Raw genomic sequence first — 17,843 nt, 5'->3', positions numbered from 1 at the left:
CACTCCCGAACAGTAATACTATAGCTTTGTGCTACTACCAGAACTGTCACTATGCACCCTTTTATCCTGCTTGGCTAATGAGTACTACAATTGAGCAGCTATTTGTCAATGCTCATAAATATAATATAATAGTTTTTTATTTTTTAAAAAACTGTCTGGAGAATGAATTTGTCATGAATCCAGCTTATACTAAAGCTACAATCCAATTTAGCTGTATGTCCAGATGGGAAAGAGAAGGGCACACCATAAAATATGTTGCAGATGTTTTTTCAGAAGCCCAGAGGTGGGAAACGTTTTTCAATGAGCCACTTCATGCACAACCTTGTGGGGGCAACATGCTGTGCAGTGGTTAGAGCCAAAGGCAAAACAGGCAGTGCAATGGATGTGACTCTTACCTCTGTACAGTAGGCTACATCTCAGTCATGCACAAGTCAAATGTTTCTGTGCGCACACAGACATCTCTCCATCCAGGCAAGCAAGCAAACAAGGGGCATTCTCACAGATCAGGAAGAGCCCATTGCTGCCAGGCAAAAGCACTCAAGAGGGAGAAGGCAAGTGAAAGGGCAGCAAGGACCAAAGGAAGGAGATGAACCCACTCCAGGAGGGGAGCCCACTGAGGACATCTGGCCCAATAAACTCCCCAGTACCACCCCAACCCCCCCCCCAGATGGAATCAGCATTGTTTATTCCGTGTGTGTGTGTGTGTGTGTGTGTACGCTCATTTCAAGTAGCACACATTCAATGGCCACTTTTCAGTGGAGTGCTACCCAGTGCTTTTTTTCTGGGGGACACAGAGGTATGCATACTCCCAAACATTTTGTGAATCTTTGTACTTTTGTCCATTTACTGTATTTATTTTTCCCAAATTGAACTATGAAATGGTGATTTTCTTGAGTCAAAATGAGTACCTAAACATTTTTTTAAAAGAAAAAAAGCACTGGGATTTGTGGAACAGCTCTAGTTCACACATTCCCTTGATGACTGCAATATAAAGTGATGAGTTGCTTGCATGTGCCGCTCACCCAACCTCACAGATGGAATATTCCTGTCATCTGCTGTCACCTTAAGTGCAATGCCTGGCAAAAGAATCAGCTTGAGACCCACCTTATAGCAATCAAATGCAGAGTAATCAACCATCTCTTTTCATTGCAACCTTAGGCATATTTACTTGGAAGTAAGTCCTGCTCTCTTGGAGTTGTTGGCTAGTAAATGTGTTTAGGATTGGAGCCTCTCAGTTTTGGACTTACTTAGAGGTGGCTCTGCAGTTGCAAGGGGAAGGACCATAACTCAGTGGCACGGGCAGGACACATGTTTTGCATGTAGAATGTCCCAGGTTCAATCCCCAGCATTTCAAGGTAAATCTTGGAAATAGTCCTGTGTGAAACCACTGATACTCAGTGCAGACTATTGGTTATGGTGGGAGGAACACGTGGCCTGCTGGACTCCACCCCCTATAGTCCCTGACCGTTGGCCATGGTGGTTGGGGCTGATGGGAGCTGAAGTCCAACAGCACCTCGAGGTGGACAATACAATAGTTCCTTAAGCAGTTCTTCCTCAGCGCTGTGCAGCATCAAACCATAAAGCATCTATTTCTCTGGGTACAGATAATCTAAACAATCAATTTTTTTAAAAAAACTACTGCTACAACTGCTACTACTACTACTTACATCCAGATGCCAGGCTGCAGAAAGCTCCTGCCAGGAGAAGACATGCCCAGGTTTTCATGGTCCCAGTGGCAGAGATGGTGATGAGGGTGAAGTTTCAAGGAGGCACAGGGAAGAGAATCAACCAACTGAAGCTGTCTTTCATCGCAGGATGGTTCTATATATAAAGCTATGGGTGGTTCATGCAAAGCAAATGAGGAGGAGCTTTGAGGGTTGGAGAGAGATAGCATGGCATCACACAGGGTGGGAAGAGGTGCATGTGAGTGTCAGCCAGCGATGCTCCTGCCATAGGTATGAGTCTGTGCATCACCTTGTGTGATATCAATCAAATTAACACAGCCATCAGGCAGGAAATTCCTGTTTGTAGCTTCTGTGGCAATATGTATTCAGCTCTACAACAGAGGTGTTTCAAGATATAGTTACTAGCAGTGGGTTTATTTTGGGGAACTTTATAAGCCTAGATCCCCAACTGTTGCTTTAGCACAGTGATTCTGAAACTGTAGCAATTAAGAAGTGGAGAGATGCTCCAGAAAGCCCTTGGTTAAAATCTGATTGTTCAGCCTCAAATTCTGTAAGTGGCCTTCGACAAATTATCTTCAGCATCACCCACAATCTGCAATATGGGGAAGAGAATAATAGCGATCTACCTTACAGGATTGTTGTAAGGACACAAATGTCAAATAAAATGTCAGCTCTACATCCTTCTGATGCAGATAGGGATGGGGTGAAATTAGAAGTAACTCGCATTTAAAGGCAAACTTACTTAAGTTGCAATTTTTGAACATTTTTTGAACTTTGCAACTGTACAAGCAAATATTAAAAATTTCTGTGCCAGATATTGCAGAGGAATGTTAATCTGAAAAGTGTGTGTTGAGAATTTACAGATGCTTTCATTTTCCCCCCAGCTCTAACTGGAGGAGCATAGATAGATAAATGTTGTTGTTTTGGCAATCTGTCTTGAGAAACAATGGAGTGCACCTTCAGGGGTGAAGTCAAACTGTTGTGTTAGAAACCACCTTCTTGGCCATTGGACCCAATATTCATCTCACCAGCTCAATCTGCCAGCGCTTGTCTTCGCATGTAGGGGAAGTCCCTAACTCACTGAGGGGTTTGAAACCCATCAGCCCCCCTGACCTGATTTAGCTGACCAGTAAAAACTGTTCCTTGGGTATGCCCACTGTCATATGCTGACAGCTTCTAGGAGCCATGTGAGTAGTGCTGAGTACAGAGTGGGGACCAAAGGTGGACAAACTACCCCAGAAGAAGCTTGAGATGTCCCCCACCAGAGGTACTATCCCTCCCCTAACATCCCGTGTGTGCGTGTACTGATCCCTCAGATTTGAACCAAACCAAAAAAACTGCACCAGCTAGCCAAGTTAAAGAAAATTGTGTGCTGAGAATTTACAATTGCCTGACTGTGTGCTTCTGCACATTTCCTAAAAGCTGCTCTCTGCATTTATGTCCTGTCTGTACTTAATTGTCATAATATAATCAACAAATTAGAAGCCAGGGACAAACACAAAAGAGAATGCCTGCTCTTATGACTGGGCAAAACCAAAGTTGCTCCTCAAATACAAATTCACATAAATGTGGGTGTGGACTGCTCTGGTCCAATTCAAAAGAGGGGTGGAATGGATTTACAGCTAAATAATGCTCACCTGTAGACAAGCCTGTTTCCAGCAAAAAAAAAAAGTTGACAGGCAGTGAGTGAAGACATCCTGGAGAGACAGCTGTGGAGTCCCCTGGTTATTTTAGTTTGCAACTAATGTTAATGGTCTGGACTGTGCCGTCTTCTCAATCAAGTTAGCGATTCGCAATTTAATTTGGTTATCATTGTGATTTGTAAGTCTGAACCGTTCAAGAAGCTATGAGGACAGTCCTCATCTTTGCACAGGACAATCAGAAAATCCAAACGTAAGCATAAAAGGGGATATGCATATATGTTCCACACATATCTGTGAAGATCCAGTTAAAATGCCACACCCTTCACAATCCAACATGAAAAGAGTTACAATGGCAAAATGTCAGCCACTGGAAAAAGCACATGGTATCTCCCTTTGTCTAGATTAAAATTGCAAGCTTCTCAAGGACAGGAAATGTCTTTTGTTTGTGCACTGATGGAACTATTTAATTAAAAGCCGTCATCACTGATGAAAGGGCAGGGAAAAGGTCATAGAATGAAGACATAACAAGGGAACACACAGTAAAACCATCTGGTGCAGGAGATCCTGGCTTTTCCCCTGCTTCACAACTGGAATTGTGGATGTATGCACCAAATAACAAATGATTGCTAATGCAGCTTTCAATGTATCTCTTTGCCAATGCTTCAGGTAGGTGCTAATCTTTTATGCTATTTCTTAAAGTGCAGATTTATCCATTTCTCCTCTAACTGGGCATTAACTTTGTTTGTCTTTTTTTCCTTAATTGACACTTTCCCAAAAAGTGCAAACTGCTCTGGGAATTGTTATTTGGTGACAAGTACCATACAGCATATAGGGACGCTGGTGGCGCTGTGGGTTAAACCACAGAGCCTAGGATTTGCCAATCAGAAGGTCAGCAGTTGGAATCCCTGCGACGGGGTGAGCTCCCGTTGCTCCGTCCCAGCTCCTGCCAATCTAGCAGTTCGAAAGCACATCAAAGTGCAAGTAGATAAATAGGTACCACTCCGGCAGGAAGGTAAACGGCATTTCCGTGCATTGCTCTGGTTCACCAGAAGTGGCTAAGTCATTCTGGCCACATGACCCAGAAGCTATACGCCAGCTCCCTCGGCCAGTAAAGTGAGATGAGCGCCGCAACCCCAGAGTCGGCCACGGCTGGACCTAATAGCCAGGGGTCCCTTTACCTTTACCTTTACCATACAGCACAGCATCCTCAAAATTTGGCAAATATCAGAAACAGAGCGAATTATGGTACCTGTTGAGCCCGTGACAGAAGTTTCCTGGACCAAAGTTTCATCACATTCACTTTCTAACAAATGTTATCAAACCCACACCATCTACTGGGATAATAATGCATTACTCTAGGCTAGGAGTATCATTTGCATCACTGGTTGATTGTGCTGTACAACTGTACAACTCTGCGCCAAAACTATGCTCCTTACAAATGTTTAAGTAGATTTGATTCAATATGCCTCCTCATATAAACCCTAGGCAGCTTACAAGCTCGTTTCTTTTTGCTGTTAAGGCAAAAACTCCTATAGAGAATCCTCCTTGATACAGGATGGTTTGAACCTACGGTGTCTTAGGGACTTATGATGCCAACATCACATTATGACGTCAACAGTGAGGTCATCAGCAGTTTCCTAGCAACAGGTAAAAGCTAACAATCAGTCGCCAGGGACAGGCTGCCACTGGCGAGGCGGAAAATGAAACGCCGCCCCAGAAGAAGTGAGATGCGAAGCGACTGCAAGGGAACAAAAGTACTGTCCAAAGTTTTCAGAGGGGCAGATGGGGCAGACAGGAGGGAGGTCCCGAAGTCACTCCAGGGGTCCGAGCGCTTTCCCCTTCCAAGGGAAACACCCCCCCCCCCGTTCTTTAGTAAACGATCAGAACAAATAGCAATCTTTTGGAGTGCTATAGAGCAGCTTTCCAGCAGAGGCGTGGGAACAGCTTGCCAAGAAGTGTGGATAAGCCCTGGGAAATGTTTCCCAGGATTGGGCGTTTTGTCAGGAAGTAGCTGCGAAGAATGATAAGAAATGCTTGGCAGTGACTCTCTCCTCTCTTGAAAGGAGGGTTGGCTACACTTTGAGAGCTGAAACTATAGTGGTACCTCGGGTTACAGACGTTTCAGGTTACAGACGCTTCAGGTTACAGACTCTGCTAACCCAGAAATAGTACCTTGGGTTAAGAACTTTGCTTCAGGATGAGAACAGAAATCGCATGGCAGTGGCAGAGGGAGGCCCCATTAGTTAAAGTGGTGTCTCAGGTTAAGACCAGTTTCAGGTTAAGAACGGACCTCCGGAACAAATTAAGTACTTAACCTGAGGTACCACTGTAATGGCTAGGCTGAACTTAGCAGTCTGAATGTGTGGGCTAGGGGGAGAGATTAGACAAAGTCCAAAGCATACAGGGCTTCTTGTTTTCAGGACTTGGGCTAGTGGTTGTCCTCTCCCGCACCTTTTTTGGGATTTTCCAGAAGTTCCTGCTCTGAGGGTCATGTTGGTGAGAAATGACCATGAGAAAAATGATATTTGCCTGCCTGATGGCATTTTTAAGAATTCCATTAAACCCTGTCAAGCTTCCCCCCAGCTCCAAGAAATGAATAACTGAGTTGCCTTCCTCATTTTGTGGCACCTGGGGCTATAAAACTGAGGTTTGCAGCAGATTTTTGCCTAGACAGCCTTAGCTGAAAAAGAGATAGTTCTGAATTCTAAACTGTTTCATTCTTACAACCAAAAATATTCCTTTTTAGGGTATATAACATGGTTTGCAAGAAGATCAAACGTATCCATTCTTAAGGAAATCAGCCCTGAGTGCTCACTGGAAGGACAGATCGTGAAGTTGAGGCTCCAATACTTTGGCCACCTCATGAGAAGAGAAGACTCCCTGGAAAAGACCCTGATGTTGGGAAAGATGGAGGACACAAGGAGAAGGGGACGACAGAGGACAAGATGGTTGGATAGTGTTCTCGAAGCTACGAACATGAGTCTGACCAAACTGCGGGAGGCAGTGGAAGACAGAAGTGCCTGGCGTGCTCTGGTCCAGGGGGTCACAAAGAGTCGGACACGACTAAACGACTAAACAACAACAAAACATGGTTTTAATGTATGGTTGATGTAATGTGATCTGATTGCATTTTAATATTGTTTTGTGAAACACCCAGATGACTTTGCTATTTAAACAGCTAAAGGGGAAAAAATGAATGGCTCACTTTCTGAGGAGTATTTCATTACTGAATTATATCCTACCTTTTCTCCAAGGAGCTCCAGGTGGTGTCCATTGCCTAATTTAACCCCCCCCAACCCTGCAAGGTAGGTCAGGCTGCGAGGCAGCAACTGGCCAAAGGGCACACAGGGGAGTTTCATGGCTGTGTGAGGATCAGGCCCTCTTAAAGTATTAGTTCAAAGTCCATTGTAATGAGATGGTTCACCTTTATTTATCTGTAGAACACAAATCTTTCCTTGGGTTAGATTTAACTATCCACAGTCGCCCTTTCAGCCCCGCCAGACCCTGCATGTGGCTGCCAACCTCTAGTGATGTCACCAAAGTTCATCATTACGGGGGTTCATAATTTGCCTCATCATGCTTGGATGTGCTCAGACTGGAGGCATGCTCCCTTGGCATTAAATTCTTACTCCTTTTTTGGGGGGAGCCTGCAGAAGTTGTGTTTGCACTTTACTGAAATGGGGGGTGGCTTTTCCACGAATTTGAAATTCAGTATCATTTACTTTATTTTTATTTATTTAAAACATCTGTATACCACTTAATTGTTAACATTTCTAAGCACTGTACAGAGAAGCAATCCACAGAAAATGGGGCAATATAAACAATAAGTTTTAGCACCAAGTGAGCCTTAAAATGCTTGCTGGAATAAGAAAGTCTTAGTTGTGTATTTGAAGTTCAGCAAGGAACCCTGCTTAATCTCAGGTCTGGGGCTTTTTTCTTGAGCAATGAATCTGACTGTGGGGAATGGGAGCGAACTCTGCTGGATCAGATTAGAGAACTGTCTACCCAACTGCTTCCCACGAACCTCAACCCTTTATCCACCAGACCTACACATAGCAGATCACATTGTGCTACATCTGCAGGATTAGGAAAGCATTTTTATTCCACATGTGAAGAGATGTGGAGCAGAAAGGCACTTAATACAGCAAACAACATCAAAGGACTCAAGAAAGTGAGCCAAGCCACCTGCTTCAGGAAAGGCAACATCTAATTCTGGAAGAAAATTATTTCTGGGACTTGTGTCTGGAAAATTAGGTGGATCTTTCCCAGACAAAAACTGCAGCTTCCAAATCTTCCTTGCTGGGCTGTATATCTAATACTTTGGCACATATAACTTTGTCTCTATCTCCTGGCAGTGAGTTCCACAGTTAGCACTCACTGGAGGGAAGAGTAAGGTTTCCCTGATGTCTTGCTGGATGCTGGTCGGATGATGAGGGGCGCATCGTTGAGCCCCCCTGCCCGGACCCCAGGGTAGAAGTACGGCCGGAGGGGTCCAGAGAAGGAGTCTGCAAAGGTAAAGATGTGCGACCCATTATCAGCATTATAGAAGGAAACCTCTCCTGCATCATAGTCCAGGAAGATGCCTATTGCCCCAGGCCTGGCTCTCAGAGCTAGTTCCGTGAGAGGGGAGGTGAGGGCTGCGTACTCATTGCCATTCCTCAGCCACACAGTCCAGAAGCCAGTTGCTGGGGAGGGAGTGAAGATTCCTTGGCGGCTCACAGATTCTCTGCACACTCCCAGGGTCCAGCTGGTCTTGCTCTCCACACACACTTCCCAGTAGTGTCTCCCAGTTGTGAACTGCTGACAACCCAGCAGGCAAGTGCACGTCTCAAAGCGGGACAAGCTCTTGGGCAGGTCTTGCTTTTGATCCCCTACTTGCACACAGAGCAGGTTGTCAGAGAGGAGCAGGTAGGGATTCGCTGTGTCCGGGTCGAAGGTCACCGGTACTGCAGGCAGAAAGAGACATGTTCAGTCCTGATGTGATGTTACTGCACCAATACAGAACATGTGACATTATAGTAGGATGCTGAATTATAACTACCCTGCCAGGGATTCCCTGCTTGTTGTTCTGCCTGGGCTGACAGCAAAGTATAAAGGGGCCTTCTCAGTGGTGGCCTCCCTGGTTACAGAACTCCCTTCCAAATGGCATTATGATGTCCCCCACATTAGCCACATTCAGGTAACCTTTTTCATTTGCCCAGGCCTTTGGGGTGTAAATGGTATTTTTGGATGATTTTACGATCTTTGCTCTCTAATGTTGTTTTTATTCTGCTTTCATATCTGGTTCTGATGTAACTGATTACAAGTTTACTGCTGCGTATGTGATTTTGTATGGTTAGCTGCTTTGTGCTCCCATTGAGAGCAGGGGCAGGATAGACAGAGAAGGTAGACCAGGTCAGACTATTGGACACCTAGTCAGAGATTTTCTCCACTGGTGTTGGCTCTTTAAGGGATGCACAGCCTAAACAGATGCTACTAGACCACAGCTCCCATCAGCCCCAGCCAGCATCAGAGTGATGGCCGTTCTAGTCCAGGAGTAGCTGGAGGGCATTGCACTGGCTTCTCCTCCTCTAGGTTGTCAATCAGGCAAGGGTCTTTCCTTTCCCCTGCTGAGAATCCATTTACGTAACTCCAGATGTCAGGGACTGAAGCCAAGATCTTCTGCATGCAAAACCTGTGCTCTACTACCAAGTCATACATGATTCTCTCCCAAGTTTTGCGCATGTGTTTGTGCTTGGGGCTCCAACTTGAAGTGAAGAAGGTGCTCAGGCAAATGAGTACAAGAGCAACCGCGCTCCCTCCAACTGCTGTTGCTTCCATATTGCCGTGCTGACTTGCCATAGCCAAGTTCACCTAACTCAGAGCTTTCCAAACTTTTCATGTTGGTGACACACTTTTTAGACATGCATCATCTCGTGACACAGTACTGTAATTCGGTTTTACTAGCAAACTGGAGGTTAAACTAACCCCTTTCCAGTCCCAGGAGGAGCGTAGGGAGCATTCGCGTGACACACATACACTGCAACAGACACACGAACGTGTTGCAACACACAACTGAGTTAGCTCTGACCTAACTCAATAGAGCTGGTGGAGGGGCTGTCAATGAAGGATGAATGCTCATTGTCATATAACCAGTCCAAAAGCAAATTGGAGCAAATGATTAAAGCTGGGTATAGGCTGACCACTTGGTATGTTTTGTGCAAGCAGAATGAATGCTCAGTAAACAGGTTACCTGGAGAAGCCCAAATAAAATCAGCATCCTGTCTGTTGATAGACCTTTCTCTGGTCTTTTATTGCTTAAGAAGGCTACTTGCCATATCTGTCTTTACATCACTCAAATCTGGAAGTAGCTTTTGGCTGCAAAGTACCCTACCTAGAAGTAACCTAGGTCACTTTAATCATGATGGTAATAAGTCTTAGCCTGCCAAGTGTGTTCAGGAAATTTATTCACCTCTACCCAAGACAATTATGACAAGGGGCTTATGAATGGTAGATGGCAGAAGCACTGCTCATGGAACCACACCTTTACCGTGATACCAGTTTTGGTGTGACGCAGTTGGGTGAGCAGCCGACTGACTCCTGTTATTCCGGCAAATGCTGAGCTGATGCATAGGCACATCAGGTTTGAAAGATGTGTTGCTGGCACTCAAAGTTGCAGTTGCTTGTGGTTCTTTATGGTTAGAAAGATCAAAGCAACTGGTGAGTCATTCTGAAAGGGGAAACGAGCTTTGGCTGCAGGCTTGAATGAAAAGCATATTTTATGGTTTTGTTTCAATAAACCCAGATGCAAGGAGGGAAGGGCCAGTACAGCTGAAGTAACAGTCATTCAAGAGTCCATAAGTCTTTAGCTGTCACCAGTCTCATCAGTAAATAGATTGGAGAAGCTCATTTTAATTTGTGATTAAAGCTTTAGTTGAGTAATCCCACCCAGTTGAAGTTCAGAGGCCCCCAAACTAAAAGCTACAAATTGTGTATGACAACCACATGCTGAGAAGAAACCTTTCTCTTTGCTGCCAAGCTCACATGACTAACACAGCTCTGCACCATTGCTCGCTTACCTGAGTATCTCTGGAGTGACTCCATCAGCCCAGGAACATCATATAAGTCCTGTAGATCCATTGAGATGGGCTGGGGTTCCTGCAGTGATACATCCTCACTCCTAAGGAGAACATGTCAGTAATTATCCCCCAAAGCTAAAGGCACCATTTTATGACCCCACAGTGTCATGAATGAGACCAAGTCACAATCCAATGCTCATATTCTTGGGAGTAAGCCCCAATTAACACAACAAGTCTTATTTCTAAGTAAGTGGGCTGCAATATAAGTTATAGTTATAATGAGAAGAGAAGACTCCCTGGAAAAGACCCTGATGTTGGGAAAGATTGAGGGCACAAGGAGAAGGGGACGACAGAGGACGAGATGGTGGGACAGTGTTCTCGAAGCTACCAGCATGAGTTTGACCAAACTGAGGGAGGCAGTGGAAGACAGGAGTGCCTGGCGTGCTCTGGTCCAGGGGGTCACGAAGAATCGGACACGACTAAATGACTAAACAACAACAACAATAAATTATAGGGTACTGACCTGGTCAAGGCTACCTTAACATCCTAGAGGAGAGAAAAGAGAAGCCTGTAAATGTCCAGGGACTAAAACTGACTTATGAACATTGCTTAAGAAACCCAGAAGTACCAGAACTGCGTCTGCTTTATCAAGGTCATGTTAGGAGATGCCATTCTGTAGAGTCTCACCTTCAGCAGGGAGGCAGCTGGCTGCTGGCATTTCTGCTCCATCTCTGAGATCAGATCCTGTAGTCGTGTGCACTGCCCAAGCAGGAAGGCCCAGTTCACCTGCAGCTTCTTCAGCGTCTCCTGCGCCTCATCCTGAAGCTGCCTCAAAAGCAGCTGCTCCTCTTCGGCCATTGCCTGGCGGCGTCTTTCGTACCCTGACACAATGAGCGCTCTGCGTTCCTCCACTTTCTCCTGCCAGGGACATACACAGAAAGCAGAACTGGCCATTGGATCAGACCAGAGAGAGACCCATCCAGTTCTGCATTCTCCTCCCACCTGGTCAACCAGATACCTGTGGGAAGCCCGTGCGAGAGCAAGAGCATTCTCCCTCTCCTGTTCCCAGTGACTGCAGACAGACAAATCTGACAGTTTCAATTTCTCTGTCTCTTTCTCATTTTTCCAGTCCTAAACTCAGTTCTCCACATTTATGTATTAGTCTGTGATTATAAATGTTTTTTTAAGGAAATTCATCAGTATTTTAGTGTACATTTCTACAAATGCATTTTTATCTATTAGTTCCATGAATACATACATTTTTAATGCGCATTCCCCCCCCCCAACGTTTGTGCAGATCATTTAGTTGGAGAACTAAGTCACAAAATTAGGAGAATTATGAATTTCAAAGGTTAGCTGCATTGCAATTTCCATATACTTTCAAGAAGTGCAGATCGGGCAGGTGCACCAAACTGAGTTTCTTCCCCCATTTCTAGCATAGACTGGTATGCTTCCTCTGATACTGGAGCTAATATGGAGCCTGCGCTGAATATTATTCTTTAGCTAACTGTTTAAAAATAAGTCACCTGTCCCACCTAAAAGGGAAACAATCCATTAAATAACACACATATAATCCCATCCATATTCTTATTAAGGTCCACCAAACACCTAATAAAACTCCCCTGTCATATCTATGGCCTTGTGGCATGATCCTGGCTGATATTTAGGCTGGTAATAGTATTTCATGTCTTTTGTCTGTGTTATTTGGCTGGAAGATTATTGGTGTTTTGTAATTTCTGTGCATATTTATAGCTGGAGGAGAGAAAGTCTGTCCACTTTTTAATGAGGTTTTCTTATTCAGAACATTCCTCAAAATGGTTCTGTATGAAGAAGCAATTCCCTATTTAGTTCCCATGGCAACATATCGCCTGCGTTTGCTTGACAAAGAGATGTTCCAGGCCAGCTTTCTCCAGCCCCCTAACCTCATAAAAACCATATTGTATCTTGTGGTACCCCTTCATGGATCACTGCCTTGCCGTGGCGAAGGGGCCTGAATAACTCAGAGAAGCTACGAACTATGCCGAGCAGGGCACCCAAGATGGACAGGTCATAGTGGAGAGTTTTGACCAAACGTGATCCACCTGGAGGAGGAACCGGCAAGCCACTCCAGTATCCCTGCCAAGAAAACTCCATGGCAGAGGATGAGATGGTTGGATAGTGTTCTCGAAGCTACCAGCATGAGTTTGACCAAACTGTGGGAGGCAGTGGAAGACAGAAGTGCCTGGTGTGCTCTGGTCCAGGGGGTCACGAAGAGTCAGACACGACTAAACGACTAAACAAATCTTGTGGCACAAAGGTCAGTGCACCTGGCTGTTAACCAGAAGGTTGATGATTTGAGCCTACCAAGGGGTGACTGGACAGGATTTCTGCATTGCAGAGCATTCATTCGACTAGAGAATCCTTGAGGTCCCATCCAACTCTACTACGATTCAATGTTCACTTACATTCCAAGGCCTGAATATTAAACTGCTGTTAACAACAAAACTACAGAGGTCTATTCAAAAGCTGGAATTTCTAAACTTGCCCATACAAGTCGCTTACACTTTTCCTGTCCTGCGTGGCTAAGGCATTTCCTACCTCTAATGCATTTGGTTATAGCAATGCAGTGTGGTTTTGTTTTTCAACATAAACAGTATTTCTCAGAGCTGACTTCTCAAACACCTTCTTTCGCCATGCAGTTGCATAACCACATTCCTCAGTGACTGAGAAGGCATAGGGCGGATCTGAGTAGGGCCTTTGTAAGTTACCTGAGCTGCTTAGAAGCTGTCCTCACCTTACAACGCCACCGCCATCACCCTGTGCTGATTCCTTGTACAACTTGGGTTACATACTGTATACTTGATCCAATGACATGCATGAGGGTCAAGTGCCTCTGAGGAAGTGCAGAGTACCTTCTCATTCCCCCTGAAGTAACCACAACCAGCTCCTCCTCACACACGCAGGACCAAAGGTGAAGATTCTCAGGAAGACTCTCAGCTCATTGTATTCTATTTTAGATAGAGAACTTTAGCAACTGATTGGCCAATTGTGGGTCTTTCCCAACCGCAGGAACAGAAGAGCTTCCTGCTGATTCACATTCGGGGTTGTGAAAGACACGGGGGGGGGGCAGGGAGAGAGAACGGGCAAACCCATGCACAGAAAATGATGCTTGTGCCCTTTACATCGTTCAGAAGCAGGAAACAATCGTGGCACACACATCCATCACAGCTTTGTCACCTATAGTTAAAGCTGCGGCAAAACACAGAGAAAATTAAATAGTGGAGCTTTCCCCAGTACTTCTCTCCACATGCATGCCAGGGCCAGTAACAGAAAAACCAGCCCACAGACCTATTTAAAAAAGTTGTTGAGCAGGCAGTGGTCTAACCCAGCCACAGGATGACAGTAGAAGCCAAGGAGCTGCCACAAAGTCCTTCACATCTGGTGCTCGAGTAATGCAGAATGTTTCCTTGGTCCAGCCTGCCTAGCACTGACTGGCAGTGTCTCCCCAGAGCGAGCCTGTCCTAGGTGATGCTATCCATCCCTATGTTGTTGGACGACAACTCTATTATCACCCACCATTGGTTATGCTGCCTGGGGCTGATGGGATTTGTAGTCCAACAACATTTGTATCACATTAGCTACCTCTGCTCTAGCGTTTCAGGTGGGTGATTTCCCCAGCTGTGCTTGGAGATGCCAGGAGGCTTCTGTGTGTCAAATGTAGCAGCACCAGTCTACCCGTTTTCCTGCATCCCACCTTGAGCCACAAAGCAAAAAATCCCTGAAGAGCACAGATCTCTGTAATTCCAGGCTACTGAAAAATGCACTATGGGTGCCTGGTCCATGTTGGGTCCATCACAAGTACAAGGAACTGGAATGCAGGTGGCACAAATGTATCAGCTGCTTTTTGAAGGTGCCACAAACACAAGTTTCCTTCGCCATTCATGAATGTTGAGCCATGTGGCATATTGACCCCACCAGCCACCCACAACATTGCTCTGACCTGCAAAAATCTGGATGAATTGAGGGATTTGATCTTTGCAAATTTCTGTTTAACAACCAACCCCTTTATTATTTGGACATGATAAACTACATCCTTCCCCCCCCCCCCAGGCTTGTGGACAGCTGCAAGGAAAAGATCAAAAGCCTGCACTTCTGATGAGCATTCTTTCTGATCCCTCAACCATGGCTAGTCTTAACTATGGTTTGTTGAAACAAGGCTGCTCTATAAGCCATGGTTTGAAATTGGCTTGTTTTAAGCAAACCATACTTAAAGATCAGCTGCAGCTGGGCCATGTGGGGAAGGGGAATACATCAGCCTGAGACTCATTCACATTACAATAAGCAAGGCTATATCGTGATGTGTGAATGCAACCATGGCACATGAAGTAGCACAGATGCTTCAGCTGGGCAGGTTGTATTTTAAAATACCCTTTTGAGGAGAATTATGCTTTACTGTCCTGGATCGCCAGATGCTCACTGTTTTAAATAGTCTTGCTATTTCAACACCCAACAGACTAGCTGCTATGACTCCATGGCATCGCTTAATGAAGCTTTGATTAGGTACTTACCTTCCACTGAGCTGTTTTCTCTGCCTCTTGGGCTTCCAGTTTTGATGCTTCCCCCAGAACCTTCCGGAGAACATCCACAGCTTCCCTGAGCTTAATCTAGGGGAGGAAGCACAAACAACTGTGGTGGCTCTCAGGAGTTTCGCTCCAAGACACTACCCTTGGAAGGTAGCAATGTCTCTGGGGGACAACAAGTGTTCTGACAGAGCAGGAGCAGCCTATGGGCAGGCTGGGGCCTCCCCACCTGGACTACAGTATCGCCTAGGGAGGGGAGTCTTCAACTGCTGCTGCAGATAAAGCAAGAAGAATATACAAGAGGCAAAGCACTGAATGGGTGTGAAAGCCATTTTAACGAAGGGACTTAATAGAGTTGCCACCTTTCTTCTCCCCCCAGCCCTTCTCTGCTGAATTTAACAGCAACTGACAGCAATTAAGCAAGTGACTCTTTCCCTCTCTTGACTCTCCCTACCAGGAAAACTTCACTTGCTGAGTCTGGGCACAACAGATTGGAACAAACCGTGGAATAGACTCCCCCGAAAGGTGGTGGACTCTCATCCCTTAGAGGTTTTTAACCAGGGCTTGGATGGGCATCTCTCATGTATGACCTAGTTGAGATCCTGCATTGCATTGGGTTGGACTAGATGAACCTTGGGGGTCCCTTCCAACTGTACAATTCTGTGATTCTATGAAAGGAAAAGGGAGCAGGGACAACTGGAAAAAGAGTGTGCTGGCAACTCTCATGCCCAAACTGACTCCCACCAGTCAAACCACAAGGTTTGGGGGAAGTTGCTGAAGGGCTGCATACCCAAAAATGCTGCAGTCAATTGCAGTATTCAATTCATAAAGGAACCCTTGTCTACGAGCTTGTTTAAAACAATGGTTTAAAACCTCAGAAGCACTGGCTTGCTCATTCAGAGTATTATTTTAATGTCCTACAGAACTTGCCTTCCAGCTGGATGTTAAGCAAAAGAAGAAATTGGTTTGAGGTAGGAAGAAAAGCTATCGGATCTCCCTGGCTCCTGTGCTTAAATCCCAGGGGCTAGAGGAGGTCTTGTGTCTCACTTGTTTTTAAAAGGGTATGGCAAGGCAGGGGCTTGGTTAAAATTGGAGAGAGTGGAGGTGGCTTTCCATAAGGGCCTCTGCTTCCAGGCACCCCATAAGTCAAGCACAGGCCATGCAAGATTTAAGAAAAAACCCAGTCTATATTTTGTAATAGCCATAAGGTGGAGAGGTGTTGCGCAGACTCAAATTAGGCAAGTCCTTGACCATAACAAAAGAATCTCAGGTTGTAGCAAAACCTATTATTGCTATTATTACCAATTTGGGGGGGATCTTTGAGGTGGGGGTCAGAAAACTGAGTTTAGAGGGACACAACAAGCCCCCAAGTCTGTGTGTGTGCATTTGTGTGTGTCTACACCTACATTACAGGTATGTCAGGTGCTGAAGTTATTGTTTTTATGCCAAATAAAGACATTCCCATTTTACTCAGGTTTTTTATGGTTTTGATGAACAACTGTTGTGGCCCAGCTGTTTGTAGTCGTATTTCAAAAATACATTTTGGTTTTGGTGTTGTTGTTTTTACTTATGCATTGGATATATTTGTTCTCCCTCAGCCTGTGGCTGTGCACAAGCTATACCTTTAAAGCACATTCGGAGCACATCTTTTCTCTCAGAGAATTCTGGGCACTGTTGTTTCTAGCAACCCTTAACAAACTACAGTGCCCAGAACACCCTGGGGGGGGGGAATGTGCTCCAAATGTGCTTTAAAGGTATAGCATGTGCACAGCCCAGCAAAGCTCAGAATAGACCCCTAATACTCCCCACTACATTCATGACTGGTGCAGCAGACACATGGACAAAACAGAAGGTCTGCTTGCCCCAACTCATTTCTAGCTAAGCTCACAGTTATAAATCAAGACACAGGCTCACCTTGTAGTCATGAGCAGCCTCCTCAATGGGCAGGACCGTGTGCGCCCGATGCTCTCGGGATTTGTCACACACCAGGCAGATGGGCTCGCCGTCGTCTTGGCAGAAAAGCCGCAGCTTCTTGCCGTGCCTCTCACACAAGGCCTCGCCGGGGCCTCTGCCTGGCCGCAGAGCCAGCCGCTCGATGCCCTCCACGATGTTGGCCAGCTGCTTGTTGGGCCGCGAGCTGCTCAGCAAGAAACCAGCCCGGCACTGCGGGCAGAGAGCCACCTGGGCCACAGACCCCGCTGCCCGCTCACAGTAGTTGGAGATGCAAGCCTGGCAGAAGTTGTGGCCACACTCAATGGTCACTGGGTCCCTGAGGTACTCCAAGCAGATGGAGCAGGACACCTCCTCCTGGAGCCTCTCCACGGGGTCTCCCACCGAGAAGGCCATGCCTGCCCAAGAAGCCTCCTTCAGTTCTTCCGACGCTCTTCTGAAGCGAGGTCCAAAACTTTTGGCCGTGGTGGGTGTGGCCACCATAGGGAGGGAGATCTGGTTGACAATTTCCTCCTTGGAACCCCTCCATGGGTTTTTCTGCGGCTGGCAGTTTTCATTCCAGACTGCTCAAAAAAACACAACAGCCTCCGAAGTGGAGAAAAAACTGGGAACCAAGCCAAGAGATGACGCCACCCCTGTGGAGGATCTCACAAACAAGGCCGAGGATCATGTGACCTTTGCTTGTCCTGCACTGTCATGGGCTGCAGGCATCTTTGAAAGAGATCCCACACAGCATTTCCCCTGGGATATCTCCCTCTGCCTCTAGATTATTTGGAAGCAGGGCCAGCCAGTCTCTATTCAGGGAGGAGCCTTTTTACGCTTTCCCACCACATCTTTGCAACAGTCCACACTGCAGATGGTTCTTGAGAAACACACCCACATTCTTCCTGCTGGTTTAGATTGCATTCACCCCCCCCAAAAAAAATGCATAGAACCCCCCCGCTGCTG

The 17,843-nt window shown here is 45.9% G+C and overlaps 2 protein-coding genes across 3 annotated transcripts in view; both read right to left on the bottom strand.

Moving 5' to 3' along the window:
* ENDOU (endonuclease, poly(U) specific) overlaps positions 1–4,888 on the bottom strand; it is a 37,641-nt gene extending 32,753 nt beyond the window's left edge. The window contains exons 1-2 of one of the 2 annotated variants that reach the window (XM_053369782.1): positions 4,823–4,888; positions 1,668–1,833 (exon numbers count right to left, since the gene is read on the bottom strand). In XM_053369782.1, the coding sequence (XP_053225757.1) occupies positions 1,668–1,725 (58 nt within the window). In that variant the 5' untranslated portion in view covers positions 1,726–1,833; positions 4,823–4,888. Of the gene's footprint in view, positions 1–1,667; positions 2,063–4,822 lie in introns of those variants that run through there. The other variant, XM_053369776.1, reaches the window with a different exon arrangement.
* A 2,187-nt stretch (positions 4,889–7,075) lies between these two features.
* On the bottom strand, positions 7,076–17,773 carry LOC128404261 (E3 ubiquitin-protein ligase TRIM58-like). The gene is made up of 6 exons (XM_053369758.1): positions 16,860–17,773; positions 14,934–15,029; positions 11,074–11,304; positions 10,910–10,932; positions 10,387–10,487; positions 7,076–8,274 (listed from the first exon to the last, which is right to left on the bottom strand). The coding sequence occupies exons 1-6, from the start codon at positions 17,376–17,378 to the stop codon at positions 7,703–7,705; spliced, it is 1,542 nt and encodes a 513-aa protein (XP_053225733.1). The 5' UTR covers positions 17,379–17,773; the 3' UTR covers positions 7,076–7,702.
* Positions 17,774–17,843: the final 70 nt, after the last annotated feature.

The sequence above is a fragment of the Podarcis raffonei genome, chromosome 2 (genome assembly GCF_027172205.1).
Source record: "Podarcis raffonei isolate rPodRaf1 chromosome 2, rPodRaf1.pri, whole genome shotgun sequence".
In the NCBI taxonomy this organism is placed as follows: Eukaryota; Metazoa; Chordata; class Lepidosauria; order Squamata; family Lacertidae; genus Podarcis; species Podarcis raffonei.
This window is presented reverse-complemented; position numbering and strand designations above follow the sequence as displayed.

What these genes read in the sequence shown, in the direction of transcription:
- LOC128404261 (XM_053369758.1), bottom strand. Translation starts at nt 17,378, where the DNA reads ATGGTGGCCACACCCACCACGGCCAAAAGTTTTGGACCTCGCTTCAGA. An exon ending in AGGCTGCTCATGACTACAAG is followed by an intron (nt 15,030 to 16,859) that starts GTGAGCCTGTGT and finishes TTCCTCCCCTAG; the next exon opens with ATTAAGCTCAGGGAAGCTGT. An exon ending in AGAAAACAGCTCAGTGGAAG is followed by an intron (nt 11,305 to 14,933) that starts GTAAGTACCTAA and finishes TGTCCCTGGCAG; the next exon opens with GAGAAAGTGGAGGAACGCAG.